General features: G+C 41.0%; 1 protein-coding gene across 3 annotated transcripts in view; it reads left to right on the top strand.

Annotated features, from left to right (window-relative positions):
* The window catches only part of tet1 (tet methylcytosine dioxygenase 1), a 66,512-nt gene extending 46,561 nt beyond the window's left edge, over positions 1–19,951 (top strand). For all 3 annotated transcript variants that reach the window (XM_055162720.1, XM_020929251.2, XM_055162721.1), the window contains 10 exons: positions 8,311–10,162; positions 11,372–11,462; positions 12,208–12,301; positions 12,650–12,858; positions 13,045–13,195; positions 13,681–13,770; positions 13,909–14,046; positions 15,353–15,529; positions 18,457–18,598; positions 19,573–19,951. In XM_055162720.1, the coding sequence (XP_055018695.1) occupies positions 8,311–10,162; positions 11,372–11,462; positions 12,208–12,301; positions 12,650–12,858; positions 13,045–13,195; positions 13,681–13,770; positions 13,909–14,046; positions 15,353–15,529; positions 18,457–18,598; positions 19,573–19,817 (3,189 nt within the window). In that variant the 3' untranslated portion in view covers positions 19,818–19,951. The remainder of the gene's footprint in view (positions 1–8,310; positions 10,163–11,371; positions 11,463–12,207; positions 12,302–12,649; positions 12,859–13,044; positions 13,196–13,680; positions 13,771–13,908; positions 14,047–15,352; positions 15,530–18,456; positions 18,599–19,572) is intronic.
* The last annotated feature ends 524 nt before the right edge of the window (positions 19,952–20,475 follow it).

The raw sequence follows: 20,475 nt of genomic DNA, 5'->3' as shown, positions 1-20,475 counted from the left end.
CATTTTCTCTGTTCCTGCTGGGTGCGCTTTCAGCTTTGGGCAGCGTGCAGTCACATTGGCAGGTTTGGCTCAGTCTTAGCTCCAGCGTTTGAGCTCCAGCCGTCTGTTGCATCAGCAGCGTGTGTGTAGTAAGTAGTAAAAGAGAAGGCCGGACAGCTGTGGACAGTGAGAGTGGAGAGAGTGCGCTGGACTGGAGTAGGATCTGGATTCTGGTGTAGCTTGCCAGAGAAAACATACATGTCTAATATAAGGATTTGGTCTGAAATAGAAACCTGTGTTACCTTAAACACCCTGTGTCTGAGTTTCACTGTTTTAAAAACGTGAAAAACAGAACTAGTTCAACAGCTTGTAGTGGTGCACAACTTTTAGAGACCAGTGCAGAGTTTTGCTGTGATGGTAAAACAACAACTAGCATGTAAACACGGACTTACTGATAATAAAACAATAAATTGCTTACTACTTAGATGCAGACATCTTATTTTGACCCCAAGAACTGCTTATACAATATATACTAATATGTACTGTACTTTTTAAGAGCTGTCACCTGGTTGTCTCCATGAAGATAATTGCTTTGCATGAAATATTTCACAGTATGACATTAAATGTATTTATCTTTCGTTTATAGCTTTTTCTCACTGTGAGTGACGTCCACAGATAAGACCTTTAAGCTTCACTCTTGTGTCTATGGAGATAGACAAGTTTCAAGAGAAGCAAGTGACTAACCTCCCATCAGAAAAGTTACATAGTGCACTTGATTTTAAAAATACCTATTACAAGTTGCGTTCCAAAGCCACCAGTGTGTCATGCTATTTGTAACATAAACTGACGCTTCTGTTTCACAGCCTTAAATCTATTACACAGTGAAGTATAATGTCTTACTCAACACAAATCCTCTGGACAGTCTTCTCCATGGCACAGCTCAGATCAGCCCAAGGTGACTAAGAATCTTTTTACCCCAAATTGTGTTTACAGCTAATCCTCTTATACATGAGCCATGACTTAAACATCATGTATTTCTCAACTTACAACCGCTGTTTGAGCAAATTTGTAGATGTGCCTAATCCAACGTTTGTGCAAAACATGAGTCACAAGGACCTTGTTCTGCTCGCACATGTGCTCAGAAAACGTGATTTCATGAATTTAAAAATATTTCCAGTTTGTATTGAAGTTTTAGTATTGTCTTCCAATGAGTGTAACAGGGTTTAGTCCTAGGCCTATTTTGATTAGTACATAAATCACTCAAACTAAATGTGAAAGAATTATTAAATGAATTAATGAATTAATATTATCCAAAACTGACTCATTGTGAGCTTTTATCCATGTACTGTTACCTCCTCAAAAACATACCTGGAGTTGTGTTTTGTTCCATTCACACGTGTTTAAGTGATCCTATATTATTAGTCTGTCTACATCTCCAAAGCTGAAAATGCTGTTCCACTCTGTGATGTCATGAAGCAGTAGTTTTACCTTTTGTTCAGTAGAAATCAGCAATTCCAGGTCTGAAATCATCTAAATGATTCTAGTGAAGGTGTATGGAGTTTAAAAACATAATGAAACACTTCTCTATTACTACCAGTATTTCTGTTTTAGTGAAGAACTCTGCCTATGTCTGCAGGGTTTGTGTGTTAAACATGTGTAAATGAAACAAAACACAACTTAAGTTATGTTTGTGATGAGGAAACAACATTATAACATAGATCAGAAAATACCTTAATAAATTAAATTAAATTAAAGACTAAATCCAAAAGTGCACTCTTAGTTTCAAAGCTGTTTTACGTCAGACATAAAAAACACAGTAGTGGTCTGTAAAATAAATACTTTTCCTATTCTTGTTTGAAGTTGGTTTATTGCAAGACAAGCTGAAAATTAAACATGAATACAGAGTCATACAGAGTTACGTTTCACAATAGCCAAAAGAACAGGGTTGGACTGGGAGCCTGTCTGTTATATACACAAGTGTTTTTGGTTTGAAGTTCTTAAGAATCTGCTTCATATCTACAGAGCCTTTGCCTTGTATGATCTGTCTGTTTGTATCTTCTTTCTCTTTAAAGTTAAACATATACTTCAAAGTGGTGGTTAACAAGTCACATCAGGTAAACAACTATAAGTGAAAGCATGGACTCTGGGGAAAAGTTATCTTTGGTTTGCAAATGTATCCAGCAGCTCCTACAAAGGCTCAGGTTCACTTCTGCTTAGGCCGGGCACATGACACACTCTTTTATCTGTGTCACGCTGCCTGCATTATATTTTTATCATGCAGATTTGAATTTGGGATATGTTTTTGTGTCTTTGTCCTGAAAGCTTAAATTTGTTGAGACTTTCTGTTAGAAGAATTCACATATAGGCATGTCACAACAATAAAATTTTGGTTGATGACCCGTAAGCTTTGTCGATATTTTTGGGACAATATCTAATATTGTATATCTAATAGGGACAGTTCTGAATTTTGGACATAGGACCTCATTTCCTAGTGAACCAGAGTATTGGAGACGTGTGGAGACACTTTTTAAAAATATTCCATCCAGTCCTTGTATTTGCAGAGGTCACTGGTGCTAGACTAGTGCATGTCAATAGCCATAGTTATCCTGCCACTAAAAACAGTCTTACCCACTCCACAAAACACCCAAAGTAAATTTATTATTACGCCAGACTGTCCATGTGAATGTCTGTGTTGACAGAATAATGTTTGAAATAAAATTAACCTTGCATTGCATGAATCGTTACATGTTGAGGGACTATTTTCTCATATATCAGTCCACCGCTGCCAAGCTTTCTATCAGGACATACAACTCGCTGCTGCTGCTCAGGCATAAATCCTTCAAATACAAGGTTGCTTTTACTTCTAAAATGATTCTATCGACACAGACATTTACATCGTCAATCTGGTGTTATAATAGATTTGCTTCGGGTGTTTTGTGGAGTGGGTAAGACTGTTTTTAGTGGCAGGCTAACTATGGCCATTGACATGCACTAGCCTAGCACCAGCGACCTCTGCAAATACAAGGCCTGGATGGAATATTTTTAAAAGTGTCTCCACACGTCTCCAACAATCTGGCTCACTAGGAAATGAGGCCCTATGTACAAAATTACGAACTGTCCCTTTAAATTTATTTCATATTCATCCAAGACCTTGTTTTACATCAAACTGGATAAGAGAGCTGTGTAGTTACATTTTTGCAGTGCCTTCTTTGGAATCAAATGTTCATGTAAAGTGTGATGCAAATAGTCTTAATACATATTTACACTGCTGATCGGGCCAAACAAAATCGGCTTCTGCTGGAGATTTAAGGGTAGTAGCAAATACTTTAAAAGACTATCGGCCTACTGTTATATTGATTTATCTCTAATCATCAGTCCAAATCAGAGACTGTGTAAAGAAGTGGATTAAGGGAGTGTGAGGTCACCCATAGCATTTGTCTCCAGTCAAATGAAACTCTTGAGGGTAAAAGTTACGGTGAATTTAGATCTGAGTTCCATATTAGGAATAGGAATTCATTTATAGACAAAATAGTGAAATAAAAACACCAGACTAGATGGAGCCGAAACAGCCCCCATGCTCACTTCCTTTTTAGAACACATCGTCCATTTATATATATAATAATAAATAAATAAATAAAAATATCAATCATCTAATCACAATTTTCTTTCTTTGTATTGGTCAGTCGCAACCTTCAATTTGATTTTTCTTACTAAAAACAAAGACATCAGTTCAGTTTTATTTTCTTGAACATTTTAGTGCTTTTCAGTGATTTTAAGACAGAAAAAAACTGCTTTCCTGCTTTTACTGATGGAAGATTGGCTGTAAACCTCTTCATTAAATCCTTTATCTGATCATTGACAATTTGAAATGACTAGATCTCAGTTCATATCTTTCTCTCAATTCACAGCACAGCCTGACCTTGAACGTCCTTTGTCTCATGGCGCTTCATGCTGCTAATTGGAGGCTGTCATATTTGTGGTTAGGAATGTTCTTTCTTATTTGTAAATACCCAGACAGAGAACTGGCTGTACAAAGCTGTGGCCCTGATGAACTGTGGTTTTAATGGGGACAACAGAAGGGCGGTGTAGGTGAGAAATATTGGTTAAGAAATGAACAATAAAACCATATGCCTGTATTACCGAAAGCTCCACTCACTTTTGTTTAGCCACGAAGATCCGACAATGTGCTGACATCACAATATTGTAATTATGCAAGTAAACTGTCTGCAAATTAAAAGCTACCAGTATGTCCTTGCAAATTAAAGGTCCTATATTACGTAAAATTTACTGTTAGATTTAAGCCACGTTAGAATGTTTTTGTTTTGTTTTGTTTCATTCACACATGTTTGAGTAATTCTTTGTTATTAGTCTGTCTATATCTCCAAAGCTCAAAATGCTCTGTTCCACCTTGTGATGTCATGAAGCGGTGGTTTTCAAGTTAACCTTTTTTTTTTTTAGAGATGGGAAATTCCAGAGCTGAAATTATCCAAATGACTCTACGGAAGGTGTTTAGAGTTTAAAAATACAGTGGAGCACTTCCTGTATTACCACATGATATCACAAAGTGTTATTGAGTAGGGATGTAACAATAACCAAAATATTGTGATATTGTATCGTCAAAGGTCTCATAATAATACCGTGGACCATCACAATATATCGAATTACAAGTCTCTTTGCTTAAAGGTTGTATAGAGGATTTTCCAAGGAACGAGAAATCCAGCGACTGTTTGTCCTTTTTCAAATGTTGCGCATGCGTGAAACCACCCCCCCTCCCCTACAGCTCCCTACGTAGAAACGCCTCCTCCCGCCTCCTCACTATGCCAGAAACAGGTTTGTTTACAGCCGGTGCGCTGCACATGACTTGTAAACAACTAACTACAGTGTTGGTTAGGCAAGGCGGAGAAGTGAGGAGCGGGGGGAGCGGGTGCGCGGACATTTCGTGCGCGGACGAGAAGTGAGGAGCAGGGAGAAGAGCGGAGCAGGGAGCAGGGAGAGGAGAGAGGAGAGGAGAGAGGAGTGGGGAGCGGTGCGCGGAGATTCCGTGCCCGGAGAAGTGAGGAGCAGGGGGAAGAGCGGATCGGGCAGCGGGGACAGGAGAGCAGGAAAGGGGAGCAGAGAAGGTGCGCGGAGATTCAGTGCGAATGAACTAGCTACAACACGCAGCAGCAAGCGGACTCTTTCTTTGCATTGAAAATTACGTTTTCAGACATAGGATATCGCTTTCGTGTCCTGAAAAACGTTTGTCTAGCTCTTGGAAATAAAGTACGTTTTCATAATAAGCAGAAGTTTCCTGTCCAGGAGTAATTTGGCGACCAGTGGTTCAGTCTTTAGACCCTGCGTCTGCTTCAGTTGCGCCATCGCTGGAATGAATCTTCAAGAATCACCTTAGTTTGGCTTCGCTGCTTTTCCCCTTGTCTTCTTCTTTCAGCGACCTCAAAAACGGACTTTCTTTTGCGGCGAACTGCTCCTGGATTCTTGTCTGCCATTGCAACAAACTTTGTGCGAACTGCGAGGAAGATATAGGTCAAAAAAGCCGCTAAGAACTGTTGCGTTGGTGGAGTAAACAGCGTCTGTGCGGCTTGCGTCTGTGGACTGCGTGACAGTCGTACGTAAGCCACGTACCGGCGGCGTGCAGGCAAGTTAGTTACGCTAGAAACGTAGGGAGATTGATTGACAGCCTGTCAGCTAACAGATAATGAGGCAGTGTCGTTATCTATTGGCAAATGTTTAGCCCCACCACTTCCAGAGTTGATTAATTTTTATTCTCTTTTTTTTGGTCATCATAATTACAAGGCTACTGCACCTCTATAATGCTATCATTGACAACTTGAAACAAAAAAAATCCTCCATACAACCTTTAAATTAAGAGTTATGGTGCAGCAATAGCTAAAAAAAAGACAGAGAGAACTACATAGACCATGATTCTTTGCTCCATTTCAATGTAGACTACAAGAAGAAATAACAGTTCCAAGCACTTTTAAGTCTTAGTTCTTTGGATTAAGTCTTGTCGAGGCATTTAAGAGGAAAAAGTAGCATATTACCAGTTTTAGCTGTTTAGCCTCCAGAAAATATCGCAATAAATATCGTACCGTGAGATATATATCATGAAAATATCGTACTGAGAGATTTGGATATTGTTACATCCCTAATCTTGAGTGTCCCCAACATATCGTGAGCTTTCCCACAATATCGCAATAAATATCATACCGATTGTACCGTGACGATATCATATCGTGAGACTTGGATATCGTTACATCCCTAGTATTGAGTGTTTTCTGTTTGAGAGAAGAACTCAGTGTAAATATGCAGGACTTGTGTGTTAAACATGTGTGAATGAAACAAAACACAACTCCGAGTATGTTTTTGATGAGGAAACAACATAATGAGAAAATAGCGTAATATGGGCCTTTTAAGCTATTGACATCTTTGTATAATGACGCACAATCAGCTCCACTTTTCAGTACGTCAACACAATGGACTCTAGAGGTCAAAGAGCGCTGTAATGTTGTGCCTTAGCCTGCACTAAACCTGAAGTGGGTTAAAGACTCACTTAGACATGCAGAGGAGCTCTAGCCAATGGGCTGGCTCAGACGCACCCACGCACACACACATGCACACACATGCACACACACACACGCACGCATCCTCATACACACACATGCTCAGCTCCACTCCTCCGGGCGATCTCAAGACGTGACATGTGCGCACACTCTCCACACTTGCCCTCGCTGACCCCACATCTGTGACGCAACAGAAACAGGCTGCAGGAGTCCCACTGCTCCTGTGCCACTGAGCCGAGCAGGCGGAGTGGAACCGGCAACAATAGAGACGAGAGCACAAGAGCTAGAATAGGGATTTTAAACAGAGACTGTTTATTTATTTATTTATTTGAATAGTTATTGTAATGCAACATCACAATTTAAAGGTTCTGTATTACACGGAACTGACTCTTGTGAGCTTTAAGTGTTAAAAATATTCCTGGAGTTGTGTTTTGTTTCATTCACACATGTTAGAGTAATCCTGGTTTAGCCTGTCAACATCTCCAAAGCTCTAAATGCTCTATTCCACCTTGTGATGTCATAATGTAGTAGTTTTCAAGTTAATAGCTACCTTTTACCTTTTGTTTAGAGGGGATTGGCCATTCCAGGACTGAAATGATCCAAATGATCCTAATGACATGTATGAAGTTTAAATACAGCGTAATAGGGGTGTAATGATCTCACGATACAATATCGTCTGAACCTCGTGGTACGATATTTATTGCGATATTTTGTGGAGGCTAACAAAACGTAATATGCTACTTTTTCTTCTTAAAATGCCTTGACAAGACTTAATTCCAAAGAACTAAGACTTTAAAGTGCTTAGAGCTGTTATTTCTTCATGTAGTCAACACTGAAATGGAGCAAAGGATCATGGTCTATGTAGTTCCCTCTGTCTTTTTTTTAGCTATTGCTGCACCAAAACTCTTTATTTAAGCAGAGACTTGTAATTCCATGTATTGTAATGGTCCACGATATTACTGTGAGAACTTTGATGATACAATATCATGATATTTCGGTTATCGTCCCATCCCTACTGTGTAATATGGGCCTTTTACATTTTGTTTTGTGATTGTTGGAAGACCTGTCACAATAATCACCTCTAGAATATTGAGTTTGTTCAATATATGACAGAGGGAACATTAATTTTTGGGCAGCAATATTTATTGTGGGGACTTTTTCTTTGTACTACTGCAACATTTGGGAATTTTGAGGTGTAGAAGGTTGATGGTTGTGTAAATACATGTTTAAACATTTTTTAGAGCATTTTTTGGGGCAACAGTAGCTCAGTTGGTAGTGTTTGTCCTCCGATTTGAAGGTTGGTGGTTCAAATCCCGCTCTTGACATAAACATCACTGGTTGAGTGGTCAGATCCACGGGCATATTAGGTTGGCGGTGCGATTCCAGCTCTCACAGATGAATGTTGTTGTTGTGTGTGTGTGAATTGTTGAGTGGTTTTGAGTGCCTTGAAAAGCTCAATTTACCATCTATCCATCCATCCATTTTCTTCCGCTTATCCAGCGCCGGGTCTAAGCAGGGACTCTCAGACTTCCTTCATCCCAGACACGTCCTCCACCCCTCAATTTACCATGTCTTTAATTATTCCCCTAACTAAATGGAGGAAACAGTAGACACATGAATTACTAAAAAGAATGTGATCTTTAAAAACCTGCTTGTAATGACAAGGAAATGGCCCACCAGCTGCAGTAACTATTATAACGAATGAACAATAATGAAGGTGGATTACTGCACACACCCATAGCTCATCTTGTTTCCTCTCTCTGTGTTTCAGGTGGCTCCAAAAACCTGGCCGGTCAATGGCAAAACTCACATGGATGCCTCCCAGCCAGCAGCAGCAGAGGAAGATGGGGAGGAAGATGATAATATACCTCAAATTCACATCAACATCAACAATAATCACCAATACGCTTCAAATCCTGCACTTCCAAGGGGTGAACCAGCCTGTAACGGACTTCACCAACCCTTCTCTGTAACTCTACAAAATGGCTGCTCTAAGACAAAAACTCAAGGTGCTAACATGATAACAGGGTGCTATCTCGAACCCCCAAAAAGCACAGTGACTTCCAATGAACCTCCAAGGACGATTATAACTATGGTTCCAAAAAACGGACTCAAGACTCCACCTGAGGACTTCACGGTTCCTCTGAAAAAGATCAAAACGGAGGAACCTTGGTTGTGGTTCACGGAGCAGGCCACGAAACGCCTGCGAGATGTTGAAGAAGTTTGCGAAGATCCGTTGTCAACTTTGGCTGCGGTGGTTTGCTTGTCAGTTACGGAGAGAAAGGGACTCGAGGATAAAATATTCGGTTCGCGTTCGAATATTTTGCGATCCATCAAAACTGAACCACCAGATTTTCATTTCCAGAAAGAGAATGATCTGAAGACTCCTCAGCTTGTGCAAGGAACATCTCAGCCTATTAAAACTGAGCCTACGCAAAAAGAGTTGCTCCCAAGCGTGCAATCTTTAGCCGAAAAGCGGAATTTAAGTTTTGATCAGGCAATCGCTATAGAGGCCTTGACTCAACTGGCAGCTCTACCTCAAAACACCACCGCAGCCATTAAAACTGAAAGTAACTATGAACATCCAGTTTCAAAACTAACCGAAGCTAAACCAGCATTTAACAAAGTCTCTGTTATAAGCTCACTCAAAACATCAGTAATACGACCACCAATAGCAAGGCAAGGCAATGTTATTCAATGTAAGAAAATAGAACCATTTCAGGTCATAAAGTCAGAGTTTACCATTAAAAAGGAAGTGGGTGAGGATGGAATTGTAGCGAAACCAAGACGCAACCGAGATGAGGAGGAGGTAGCGGCGCAGCTTGCGGACTTAGCGTTCATTATCCAAGCTAGACACAACCAGCAGTCTGAGAACAATCCGCCGAGGGGGACGCCTGTGTCTGCTATAAAATACAACTTCAACGCCTCGGCATTAAACGCTAACCAGAAAAAGGCCAAAATCACACCTACCAGGCAGAGAAAAAAGAAAACGAAAGAGGAAGGAGCCAATCGGAGAACGCCATTGTCGAAGAGAAACGGGGAGACGCCGAACAAGAAGAGAGGTCCGAAAATACAGCTACAGGGGCTGAACCATAAAAGGAAGCTGTTTCTACCACAAGCTCAAATCGATGTCAAGAAATATTTGGAAGAAGCACAAGAACAAAAAGGGCAGTTTATACAAAATGGAACAGCACAGTTTGGGAATTCAGAATGTTCTAGTCAAATGAGACAAAACCAACCGCAGTGCCTAGCTAATGGACAGCTCAACCATAGTCATTATAATGGGTGTTTGTCTGGACACATGGGACTAGATCGGGACATCTACACTCATCCAAACTCCTTACCCCATCATAGTTTAGTCAATGGATTTTCAGACTCCAGAAACTCACCTCCTCCCAGTCAACAGAATTATTATAAGCTTGAGCACTCAGGCCCTGTTACAGTTTTGTCCACTAGCGCAGATCTAGGAGGGGACATGGGCCATTCTGCAGAGTCAACTCCATCCAAACACAGCGTCAACAGCTTCCTGGAGTCTCCCGGCAGCTTTCTGGACACGCCCACCAGGAACCTGCTCACCACGCCATCGAAGAAACTTAGTGACCTTCCTTCATGCCACTGTGTCGGTGAGTCATGTGTTATCTAAGCAGTATAAACCGCGTAGAGCGATTACTTTAGCAGTCGTCTAGCCAAGATTATGTTTTGATTAGTCAACTAGTCAAAACAGTGATTGGTGAGAACTGTTAGATTTTTTCAGTTCATGTTTAAACAAATAAATGTCATGATATGATGACTGAAGGCTTCAAAATATCAGAATATTTATTGTATTTAAAAAAAACAAAACAATAAAAACCAGAATTAGTTTATTATGCTGTTATGATTTAATAATGCTGCTGTCTTTTCCCATGTGTTTTAGATAGAAATAGAGATTTGCGTATCATTAAATCTCCTGCCTAGGCCAATATTTGGTCTGCCCTGACAAATTTCTTCATAAAGCTTTGCACAAAATGAGATTACACTGCTCCATTATGGATTAGTAGTAAAAAAAAGGTTGATTTCTATCGAGATCATTTTTCATTATTATAGTTTGATTATGCAGAGCAGTATAAAGTATAGATATTATGTTAGTACTAATTTCAAATAGGATAATCTTAAAATCAACAAATGTGTCACTTAATAATGTAGTTTAGTCCTCAGTGCTAATGTTTTGCTGTATATGTTGTATGATTTTATTACTCTTTTTTGACAACTTGAGTGACATTCCTTCCTGACTGCAAAAAGAATATGTGATCACTCTCTGCGTTTGTGCATAGAATTCAAATCTTGAAATGTTTAATGTCATTTTAATTCACCTAAATGCAAAAATCTATTATTTCAAAGAGATATTCAACCAGTGAAACTATTGATAGTTTGCAGCTGATGCCATCAACATTCCTTGTGTAGACTCTGCTCTTTCTGAGGCTTTGTTACTCGAGTTTTAATCTTAATCATTTTAGTCTGATCTTTTATTTTAACACAATCTGACTGGAAAGAAGTCTCTCACACATAAAATTACTCACAAGTTTTTCAGTTAGTCGCTCTCACCTTTTTGTTGAAAATCAAACACTTAAATAGAACCATGAACACTCATATTGAACATAGGCTCCTGAAAATGTGCTGTTTAAATCCATTTTGTATTTTTTCTTGTGTTTTCAGACAATCTAAATGTTTGCATTGTTTCACCATGGTAACTGATGAACATTTCACTACAGAAATACACAGAAATTGCTTTCCTCCAATTATTCAATTTACTAGCATGCAGCTTTACAATAACATTTCATTTTCTGTTGTTCCAGATCAAATCAGCGAGAAAGAGGAAGGCCCGTACTACACACACCTGGGGGCGGGGCCTAGCGTAGCGGCCGTGCGGGAGCTGATGGAGAACAGGTGTGGTGACTTTAACAGTGTAAACATTGGCGTAGAATATTGTCCGGTGCAGACTGAGAAGCATGAGGTCTGTCTGTCAGAGCCCGTGGAATGCACTTCTGGACTCATTAGGAGGAAACAGTGCTGAGCTGGCTCCTGTCACGTGCACGCTCTTACACACATGCACGTCTCACGCTCCGCAGCATGTCGAAACAGGAAGCCTCTGCAGTTTAGACCAGGGGCCAGTCAAACCAGATGACAGCATGATTTAAACCTGAGGCACACGGTCCATCTTAAAGGTCCTATATTACTGAAAAGGTCCTATATTACACAAAAGGTCCTATATTACTCAAAACTGACTCTTATGAACTTTTAGCCATGTTAGAATGTTGTTACCTCCATTAAAAACGTACCTGGAGTTGTGTGATTCTAGTGAAGGTGCATGGGGTTTAAAAACACAGTGGAGTACTTCTTGTATTACTACATGCCATCACAACCTTGAGTGTTCAAACTGAACCGTAGTCTTCACTTAGGCAAAAATATGGCTAAATACGTTTTTCTGGCATTTTTGCAATTACAATACAATGATACACTATGTATAACTGTATATCACAAAAGTACATAATACAAATGTTGAAAATGTCAGGTAATTCACCAGTTCACTTCCCTTTTGCCTCTTGCTGCCTAGTAGCAGTTCAATTCTTCTTACTTGAATACTTTATCAGTGGGTATTTTTCTGTTTAAACATTGATGTTGCGTGTTGCAGATACGGGGCCAAAGGGAGCGCAGTGAGAGTGGAGGTTGTGGTTTACACGGGGAAAGAAGGACGCAGCTCCCAGGGCTGTCCCATCGCCAAATGGGTATGTGACCATGTGACTGCAGAGCACTGAACTCTGCAGACTGTCCACATCATATACTGATCAAACAGCATCTGACATACTTCTAAAGTGAAGTGGACAAAAATGATTTGATTGTACACATTAATTATTTCTCTTTCCTATGAAAGCAAGTAGTTTCATTTCTAGACACTTTATACTTTGTTTGAAAGACGCTCAATTAGTGCTGGGCAGTAGGACGAATCAATCTCTATTTTCTCTTTTCAAAAATGAAATAAAAAGAGCTTTCACTATTGATTTAAAGAACAAACTGACATTTGAAATGCAGAATAGTACAAACCTGTGTGTTGTGTGTGTACGTTGTGTGTGCAGGTGATCCGTCGGGGCAGTGAGGAGGAGAAGCTGCTGTGTCTGGTGCGTCAGCGTCCAGGGCACTACTGTGACAGTGCAGTGCTGGTGATCCTCATACTTGCCTGGGAGGGGGTCCCTCGGCCTGTGGCAGACCACCTGTACAGAGACCTGACAGATACTCTCTTTAAATACGGCTCTGCCACCAGCCGCCGCTGTGCTCTGAATGAAGAGTGAGTCACACACTGCTCTTGAACTAGGCTCAACTCGGATTAGGTTTAACTCTTGTATACACTCATTTACGCCTCATTATCCCATAAGTGTTATAGTTAAGTGTTAATGTATGTGACAGTAGCGTGTTCCATACTCTACTACTACTGTATCTCACTGCTCTGTATGTATGTGTCTCTCTCTCTCAGTCGTACATGTGCGTGTCAGGGGCTGGACCCAGACACATGTGGGGCCTCCTTCTCTTTCGGCTGCTCCTGGAGCATGTACTTCAACGGCTGCAAATTTGCCCGTAGTAAAGTACCACGCAAGTTCAGACTCCAGGGAGACTCCCCCGAGGAGGTGAATGCACACAACATGATCACTGATGATACCATTACGGCACGGTGGCTGAGTGGCTAGCACTCATGCCTCACAGCAAGAAGGTTCTGGGTTTGATCAACAGGTCGCCCAGGGCCTTTCTGTGCGGAGTTTGCATGTTTCTCTCCGTGTCTGGATGGGTTTCCTCCGGGTGCTCCGGTTTCCCCCATCAACCCAAAACATGCTACAGGTCTCCATGAACAGTTGATAGTCAAGGTCAGTTAAATACAATCAATCAATGAACCTGTCCAGGGACTACAGGTGGAAATTAGCACTGATGCTACAACCTGATGTACAGTGCATCTCTCCTGTCAAGGTTCATGCGAAAATTGTGCGCTGTCCCTGTCTCAAATAAATAAATAAATAATAAATAAAATTAAAACTTAGTTTGATTACATTTGTTTTTGCCAAATTACAGAGAGCTACAATTCTTCTGGTATATTAAAGTTGTTTCTGTTTCTTTGAAGGAGGAGCGAGTGGAGAATAATCTGCAGGGCCTGGCCACAGAGCTGGCTCCTCTGTACAAGAGACTGGCTCCTGAGGCCTACCACAACCAGGTGAGCTGCACTGTGTGCTACACTGCTCACAGAATGGAGTTTATAATGTAGACATTTAATTGAGCCTCATGTTCTGTATATGTCATGCTATGCAGACCCTGTGTATCTCCGCTCAGAGTTTGTGTTTGTCCCATACAGATTGAGAACGAGTCTTCGGGGCAGGACTGCCGTCTGGGCTGGAGGGAGGGCCGGCCCTTCTCTGGGGTCACGGCCTGTGTGGACTTCTGTGCACACGCTCACAAAGACACACACAACATGAACAACGGCAGCACTGTGGTCAGTCACTCTCACTGTTACAGAGATACGGAGGAATAGCTCCTGCTCTCTTAAGATGTGATATATTGGTTTTAATTATATGTCTTTTTATAAATACACTGTTTTCTAGTGCTTTTTTCTGCATAAATAGTTCTTTTTGCTTGAACTCCCCCTGCAGGAGTAGTCTTGTGAGTGCAGTTTCGGTCAGATACACAGAGATATGCAATAGTTTTGAGATCTTTTGCCTCACCCCCTTTTTAGTCAACTAAACGCTCGGCAGGACATGTCTTTAGTTAATCAAGAATTTCTTTCATTGACTACAGCCCTGCTACACTGTAAACTGTTGTTTCAAATGCCCAATGAATTAAAAACCCATCACTGCACACCAGGGGTCTCCAGCTTGTAGCCTGGGAGCTATCAGTATCTCTACACCCTCTTCTAAGTAGCTCTCCAAGGGATTTCTGATTTATAGGTATTACGTTCAATAACTCAAATTTTATTGGTTAAATGCCTATTACCGTTGTAAATATATAATGTCAATGCCTTTATTTGCGCATTGATAAATGAATAATGGTTTATGTTATAGGTATCTAACTGTACCCCTCATATTTACTTATTTACTATTTAACATTAGTAGCTCTCTGGCATTTTCGTTACAAAAAGTAGCTCACAGAAGGAAAACGGTTGGAGACTCCTGCTGTACAGTATGAAAAAGTAGGTTGGCCATCATTATCTGTCAGAAGAGAATAACTGTATAAAATGTATTTATGAGGGACTGCTTGGTACTGCCTGAATATCTCACTTGTTTGCTGAACTTTAATATGGGAACTTTTAATATGGGAACAGTCTCATGATTGTCTAAAAACTGGCTGCATTAGAACTGAAATGGGAAAAAAGCTTTCGGTTATTTTGCTTCCCACAGATGGAATACATTTCAAGGACAGGCACTGGCGGAAGAAGTACTCAATTATGTTACTTAAGTTAAAGTACAGATACCAGAGCAAAAAAAATAAAGTATGACATGAAAGATCTCCTTAAGTAAAAGTATCAAAGTATCTGTTTGAAAATGTAAAAAGTAAAAGTGTTTCATGCTGATTTTGACATCTTTTAAGGCTTCGAATGTGGTGATTTGTGGTGAAACCTGGATAAACTGGTGTTGCTTCTACATTTTAATATTCTGGTGATAAACCATCATAATCACACCTGCGTCTGTTTTTAATGTTTTAAATGGACATATGCAGTTATGTGTTTATCTCCCTGTATAAACGAAGATATATGAAATGAATAAATCTTTCTCAGTATGCTGTGGTCTTGTGCGTTCTTGCAGGTTTGCACTTTAACCCGAGAGGATAACCGAGCTGTGAGGAACATCCCAGAGGACGAGCAGCTCCACGTCCTGCCTCTGTACAAGATCTCAGACAGAGACGAGTTTGGACAAGCCCAGGGTCAGTGGGCCAAGATCCAGAGTGGAGCCCTGCAGGTGCTGTCCTCCTTTCCCAGAGAGGTGAGTGGCCAGAGGGGTAACTCGGAGAAGTGACACACCCCTTTGTGTATTATTGTACACCGTGTACTATTATCACTTTATTCATTGGTTTGGTCTTGATATTATGTTTTATTTTTATAGTTTGTAGGTGACAGTAGCTCAGTTGGTAGAGTATTTGTCCACTGCTCTGAAGGTTAAAGGTTCAAATCCCACTTATGACATAAACATCATTGGTTGAGTGGTGATCCATTGACCCACACTATTCAAGCTCCCACAAATGAATGAGTCTATGGGCAAGACACTTAACCCACCTCGCTGTGTACACTGGTGTATGAATGTGTGTGTGAATGGGTGAGTGGTTTTTGATGTAAAGTGCTGTGAGTGCTTTGAAGATTGAAATGCTACATAAAAATGTGACCATGTACAATTTTATGCCACTTAGACTTAGACTTAGACAGACTTTATTGATCCACAAGGGAAATTACTTCAGCATAACATCATATTACAATAACAAAGAGCAAAAACATATGTAAATTGTAATAAATTTCTAAATAAGTAGCAGTAAAAATCGCAAGAGACTGGTATCAATAAGACATAAATTATATAACTGTATGTACAGAAAGTAAAACACAAATATCGTAATATAAATGCAGTATATTACAGTTATATACAGTACTAGAGGGCGTAGGGAAAATAGTGCAAAGATGATATGATGATTGACAGGACAAAGGCTTATCTGTTACATAAAGGTGAGTTGTTGTACATCTGTATGGAGTATGGTATGAATGTAGCCCTGTATCTCTCACTGTCTGAGTGGAGCTGTAGGAGCCTGTTGGAGAATGAGCTCCTCTGTCCCTCTATAGTCTGGTGCAGTGGGTGAGCAGGGGTGTCCATGATGGAGAGCAGTTTGTCCAGTGTCCTCCTGTCCCTCATAGTGACAAATGTCTCCAGCTTTCAGCCGATCACGTGACCAGCTTTACGGATCAATTTGTCAATCCGCCCAATGTCCCTTTAACTGTTGCTAGCACTTGAGCCTTTTTGTTTAATTACTGTACACCTCTGCATAAAACCATACATAAACATAAATACAAATGAAAATACAAATATTAGAAAGTAAGTTCTTTCCCCCAAATTTCTGTTGACGGGCCTGATTCAAAGTATTAAAATTTTGCATATTGACACATCAACTACATTACGTATTGATACTTCATGCTGGGGGTGTTCCGCATGTACTTCTATGGTGGAATGCTCAGTTATGAATGCGCATCAAAAACATACCTGGATTTTTGTTATATTTCATTCACACATGTTTAACCCAAAAAGTCCTGCGTATTTACTCTGTAGTGTTCTTCTCTCAAACTGAAAACACTCTTTCCACCTTGTGATGTTATGAGGTAATACAGGAAGAAGTGCTCCACTGTGTTTCTAAATTTCTTTGTACACCTTCACTACAATCATTTGGATAATTTCAGCTCTGGAATTGGCTATCTCTACTAAACACATGGTAACAAGTAGATGTTAACCTAAAAACTACTGCTTCATGACATCACAAGGTGGAACACAGCATTTTGAGCTTTGGAGATGTAGCCAGACTTATTTATTTATTTATATAGCACATTTCACAGACATTTTTTGTCTGTCTTTTGAGCATTATTCAGCATTATTCATTCGCTCTATACCTGGTGATGATAAGCTACTATTGTAGCCACAGCTGCCCTAGGGCACACTGACAGAAGCACAGCTGCCATATCAATTGACCACCACCATAACTCACGCACACACCACTTCCATACTAGGCAATGTGGGTGAAGTGTCTTGCCTAAGGACACAATGATTGAATTGATTGTATTTAACTGACTTTGACTATCAACTGTTCTCGAGACCTATGTAGCATGTTTTGATGGGGGAAATCGGAGTACCCGGAGGAAACCCATCCACATACAGGGAGAAACATGCAAACTCCACACAGAAAGGCCCGGGTGACCCGGGTGACCCGTCCCGCCTTATAATAAAGGATTACTCAAACATGTGAATGAAACAAAACACAGCGAGGCAACATAACAACATAACATGGTTAAAAGCTCATAAGAAGCCATTTCGAGGAATATAGGACCTTTAAGTTTTCAAAATATGTCCGAATTCTAGAGATCAAATTAAATCTACAAATCATACAGTTTTTTCAGTGTCCTCGTGTCCCTCAATGTGACAAATGTCTCCAGCTGACAGCCGATCATGTGACCAGCTTTACGGATCAGTTTGTCAATCCGCCCAATATCGCTTTAACTGGTGCTAGCACTTGAACCTTTTTGTTTAATTATTGTACACCTATAACAAAAACTCTGCATAAAACTATACATTACATAAATACAAACGTATCCCACAGTAACCCTGTAAAGTGTGTGAGGATTTTTTTTTTCTTGTGAATGAATGTGTGTCACTCTCCTCACGACACACTGCCTGGTGTAATGCCAACTGTGGCCACTAGAGGCCCCAGAGCACTAAGTAATGGTAATGATAATTACAGCAGGTTTAGTTAGGTGTGAGAAAGTACTGGATTGGAATCGCTATTGTCTACAGAAATTTATATCTAACGAATAACCATTTAGGAAATTTTATTAAAACACTGTTTAAAATATTGGAAATTGTTGTTTCTTATGTGTAAATTGTGCCAAACTTTTAAAATTTTTGACAGAATTCTCCCTATTATAATGTCATCTGTATGGAACTTTCTTAAATAGAATGCTCTACTTCCTGTAATTTTCAACGTATTTTTCTTCACAACTTGCTTCTTGATTTGTCTAAAACTATAATTTATATTTACAACAGGTTTTATGCTTCTAAATTAAGTCAAATTTTGTGAATCATCAGAACCTGTCTTTAACTCTGTCTCTCAAAGTGACCTCTGTGTGACATTGTTGGACCTTGTGTAAATCCTGCTTGTGTCTCAGGTGCGCATGTTGGCGGAGCCAGTAAAGTCTGCGCGTAAGATAAGACAGGAGGCTCGACTCAGGGCCCAGGCTGAGCGTCTGGAGAAGAAACTGGGCCTGAGTCCTCTCACTCCCAAAGTGAAACCAGAGCCCAACAGCAAAGGTAACACATGTGTGTGGTGTGCAGGGACCAGAGACTGAATATAGACTTAGACAAACATTTACTTGGACAGAGTAGGTCACACAGTACAATATATTATTTTAATTGTAAGAAGAAATTCAAAATAAGTAGCAACATAGCAGGAGACTGGTATCAAAGAGTCATTTTGGTCTTAAAATGTTCATATTAACTCTTAGTTCTACATGATCCTGGTGTTTTTATTTCACTACTTTATCCATTAATAAATTCATATTCATAATCTGGAACTTGGCTCCAAATTCACCACTATAATCGCTAGCCTCGGCAAGCTTCATTGGACTGGAGCCGAACACTGTTTGTCGTCACACTCTATTAGTCCATGTCTTTATACAGTCTGTTGCAGGGACAGGGATAAGAGCGTATGCTGCGTGGACTGCGCCTCTTCCCGTGTTTCCCACACCTCTAAACCAGAACTAAAACCAGGACTAAACCAGGACTAAAATCAGGTCTAAACCAGGTCTAAACCAGGTCTAAACAAGATCTAAACCAGTTCCAAACCAGGTCTAAAACCAGGACTAAAACATGATTTAACCAGAACTAAATCATGCTGGGAGGACCGCGTCTTCTCCCGTGAAAATATTGTCCCTAAAAAAGTGCCCCGCCCTTCACCCCCAGTCTGTATTGTCGGACATAAAGCCGGTTCGTGGTGCAAAAAAGGTTGTGGAACCATTGATTTATTTCACAGAAACACCAATAGAAATGCTCACTATGACACCATGCATTTAAAATTAAAGCAGACCTATCCTGCAAAATTGACTTTTTTACCATATTATAGTGGTTTCCCATCACCATTTACACTCCCAAAGTTGTTTCAAGACACCATATTGCCACATTTTCCTTAATTAGTGATATGCAAAAAATTCAACAGCATCATGTTCTTCTCATTAACTACAAACATAAACATTTCTATGACATTTACACTATTGTTTTCTTTTCAGTTGCAGACCCTTACTACAGCTCTTACAAAGTGCCCCCTCGCCCTGCCAGCGTGGACCAGTACCCCCCTGAGAGGCCCTATGTCCCCAGCACTTACATCCAAAGCACCAGCACCACCTACCCCAACTCCAGCCCCCAGAGAAAGGTCTACACCCCGGACCCCCAACTCTACCGGACCCCCAACGGCTACCCTCCCGGCTCCCCCTTACACAGAATACCTCCTCATCAACTTCACGTTCAAAACTGAGCCTAGAGAGGTGCATTGCTCCTCCCCCAGAGATTACGCCCTGCCCGCTTCCTCCTTTTCGCCGCAGCCTACCTCTGAAGGCCTCTTTAGCAGGCTCAACGGAGTCCACCACGCCATCTTAGCCACGCCCCCTCACGAAGACCCCAAGAATGAAGAAGTGTGGTCGGACAGCGAGCACAACTTCTTGGACCGGGAGATCGGGGGCGTGGCTGTAGCGCCCTCCCACGGTTCCATCTTGATCGAATGCGCGAGAAGGGAGCTGCACGCCACCACGCCAATCCTCAAACCAAACCGAAGACACCCGACGCGGATTTCGCTCGTTTTCTACCAGCACAAATCGCTAAACGAACCAGGGCACGGCATGGCAATGTGGGACGCTAAGATGGCGAAGCGAGATCGCGACAGGCAGGAAGAGGAGGAGAGGTTGAGGATGGAGGGGAGCCCAGGGAACGCCAACGGGAGGAAGAGGAAGATGGGAGAGGGGGAGGAGGGCGAGGAGGAGACGGAGAAGGCTTGGACAGTCCCCACGAGGCAAACTTGGACGCTGCCGAGGGATGGGGTGGTGACAGTTTCTCCGTACGCACTCACACACGTCACAGGGCCTTACAATAGATGGACTTAGGGGTTTTGTACGATACACGGTGTCCTGACTACAGGG

Source organism: Boleophthalmus pectinirostris, unplaced genomic scaffold (genome assembly GCF_026225935.1).
Source record: "Boleophthalmus pectinirostris isolate CB_2022bp ecotype Guang Dong unplaced genomic scaffold, ASM2622593v1 HiC_scaffold_5, whole genome shotgun sequence".
NCBI classification, from domain to species: Eukaryota; Metazoa; Chordata; class Actinopteri; order Gobiiformes; family Gobiidae; genus Boleophthalmus; species Boleophthalmus pectinirostris.
The sequence above is the reverse complement of the archived record's forward strand: the minus strand, read 5'-3'. Positions and strand labels throughout refer to the sequence as shown.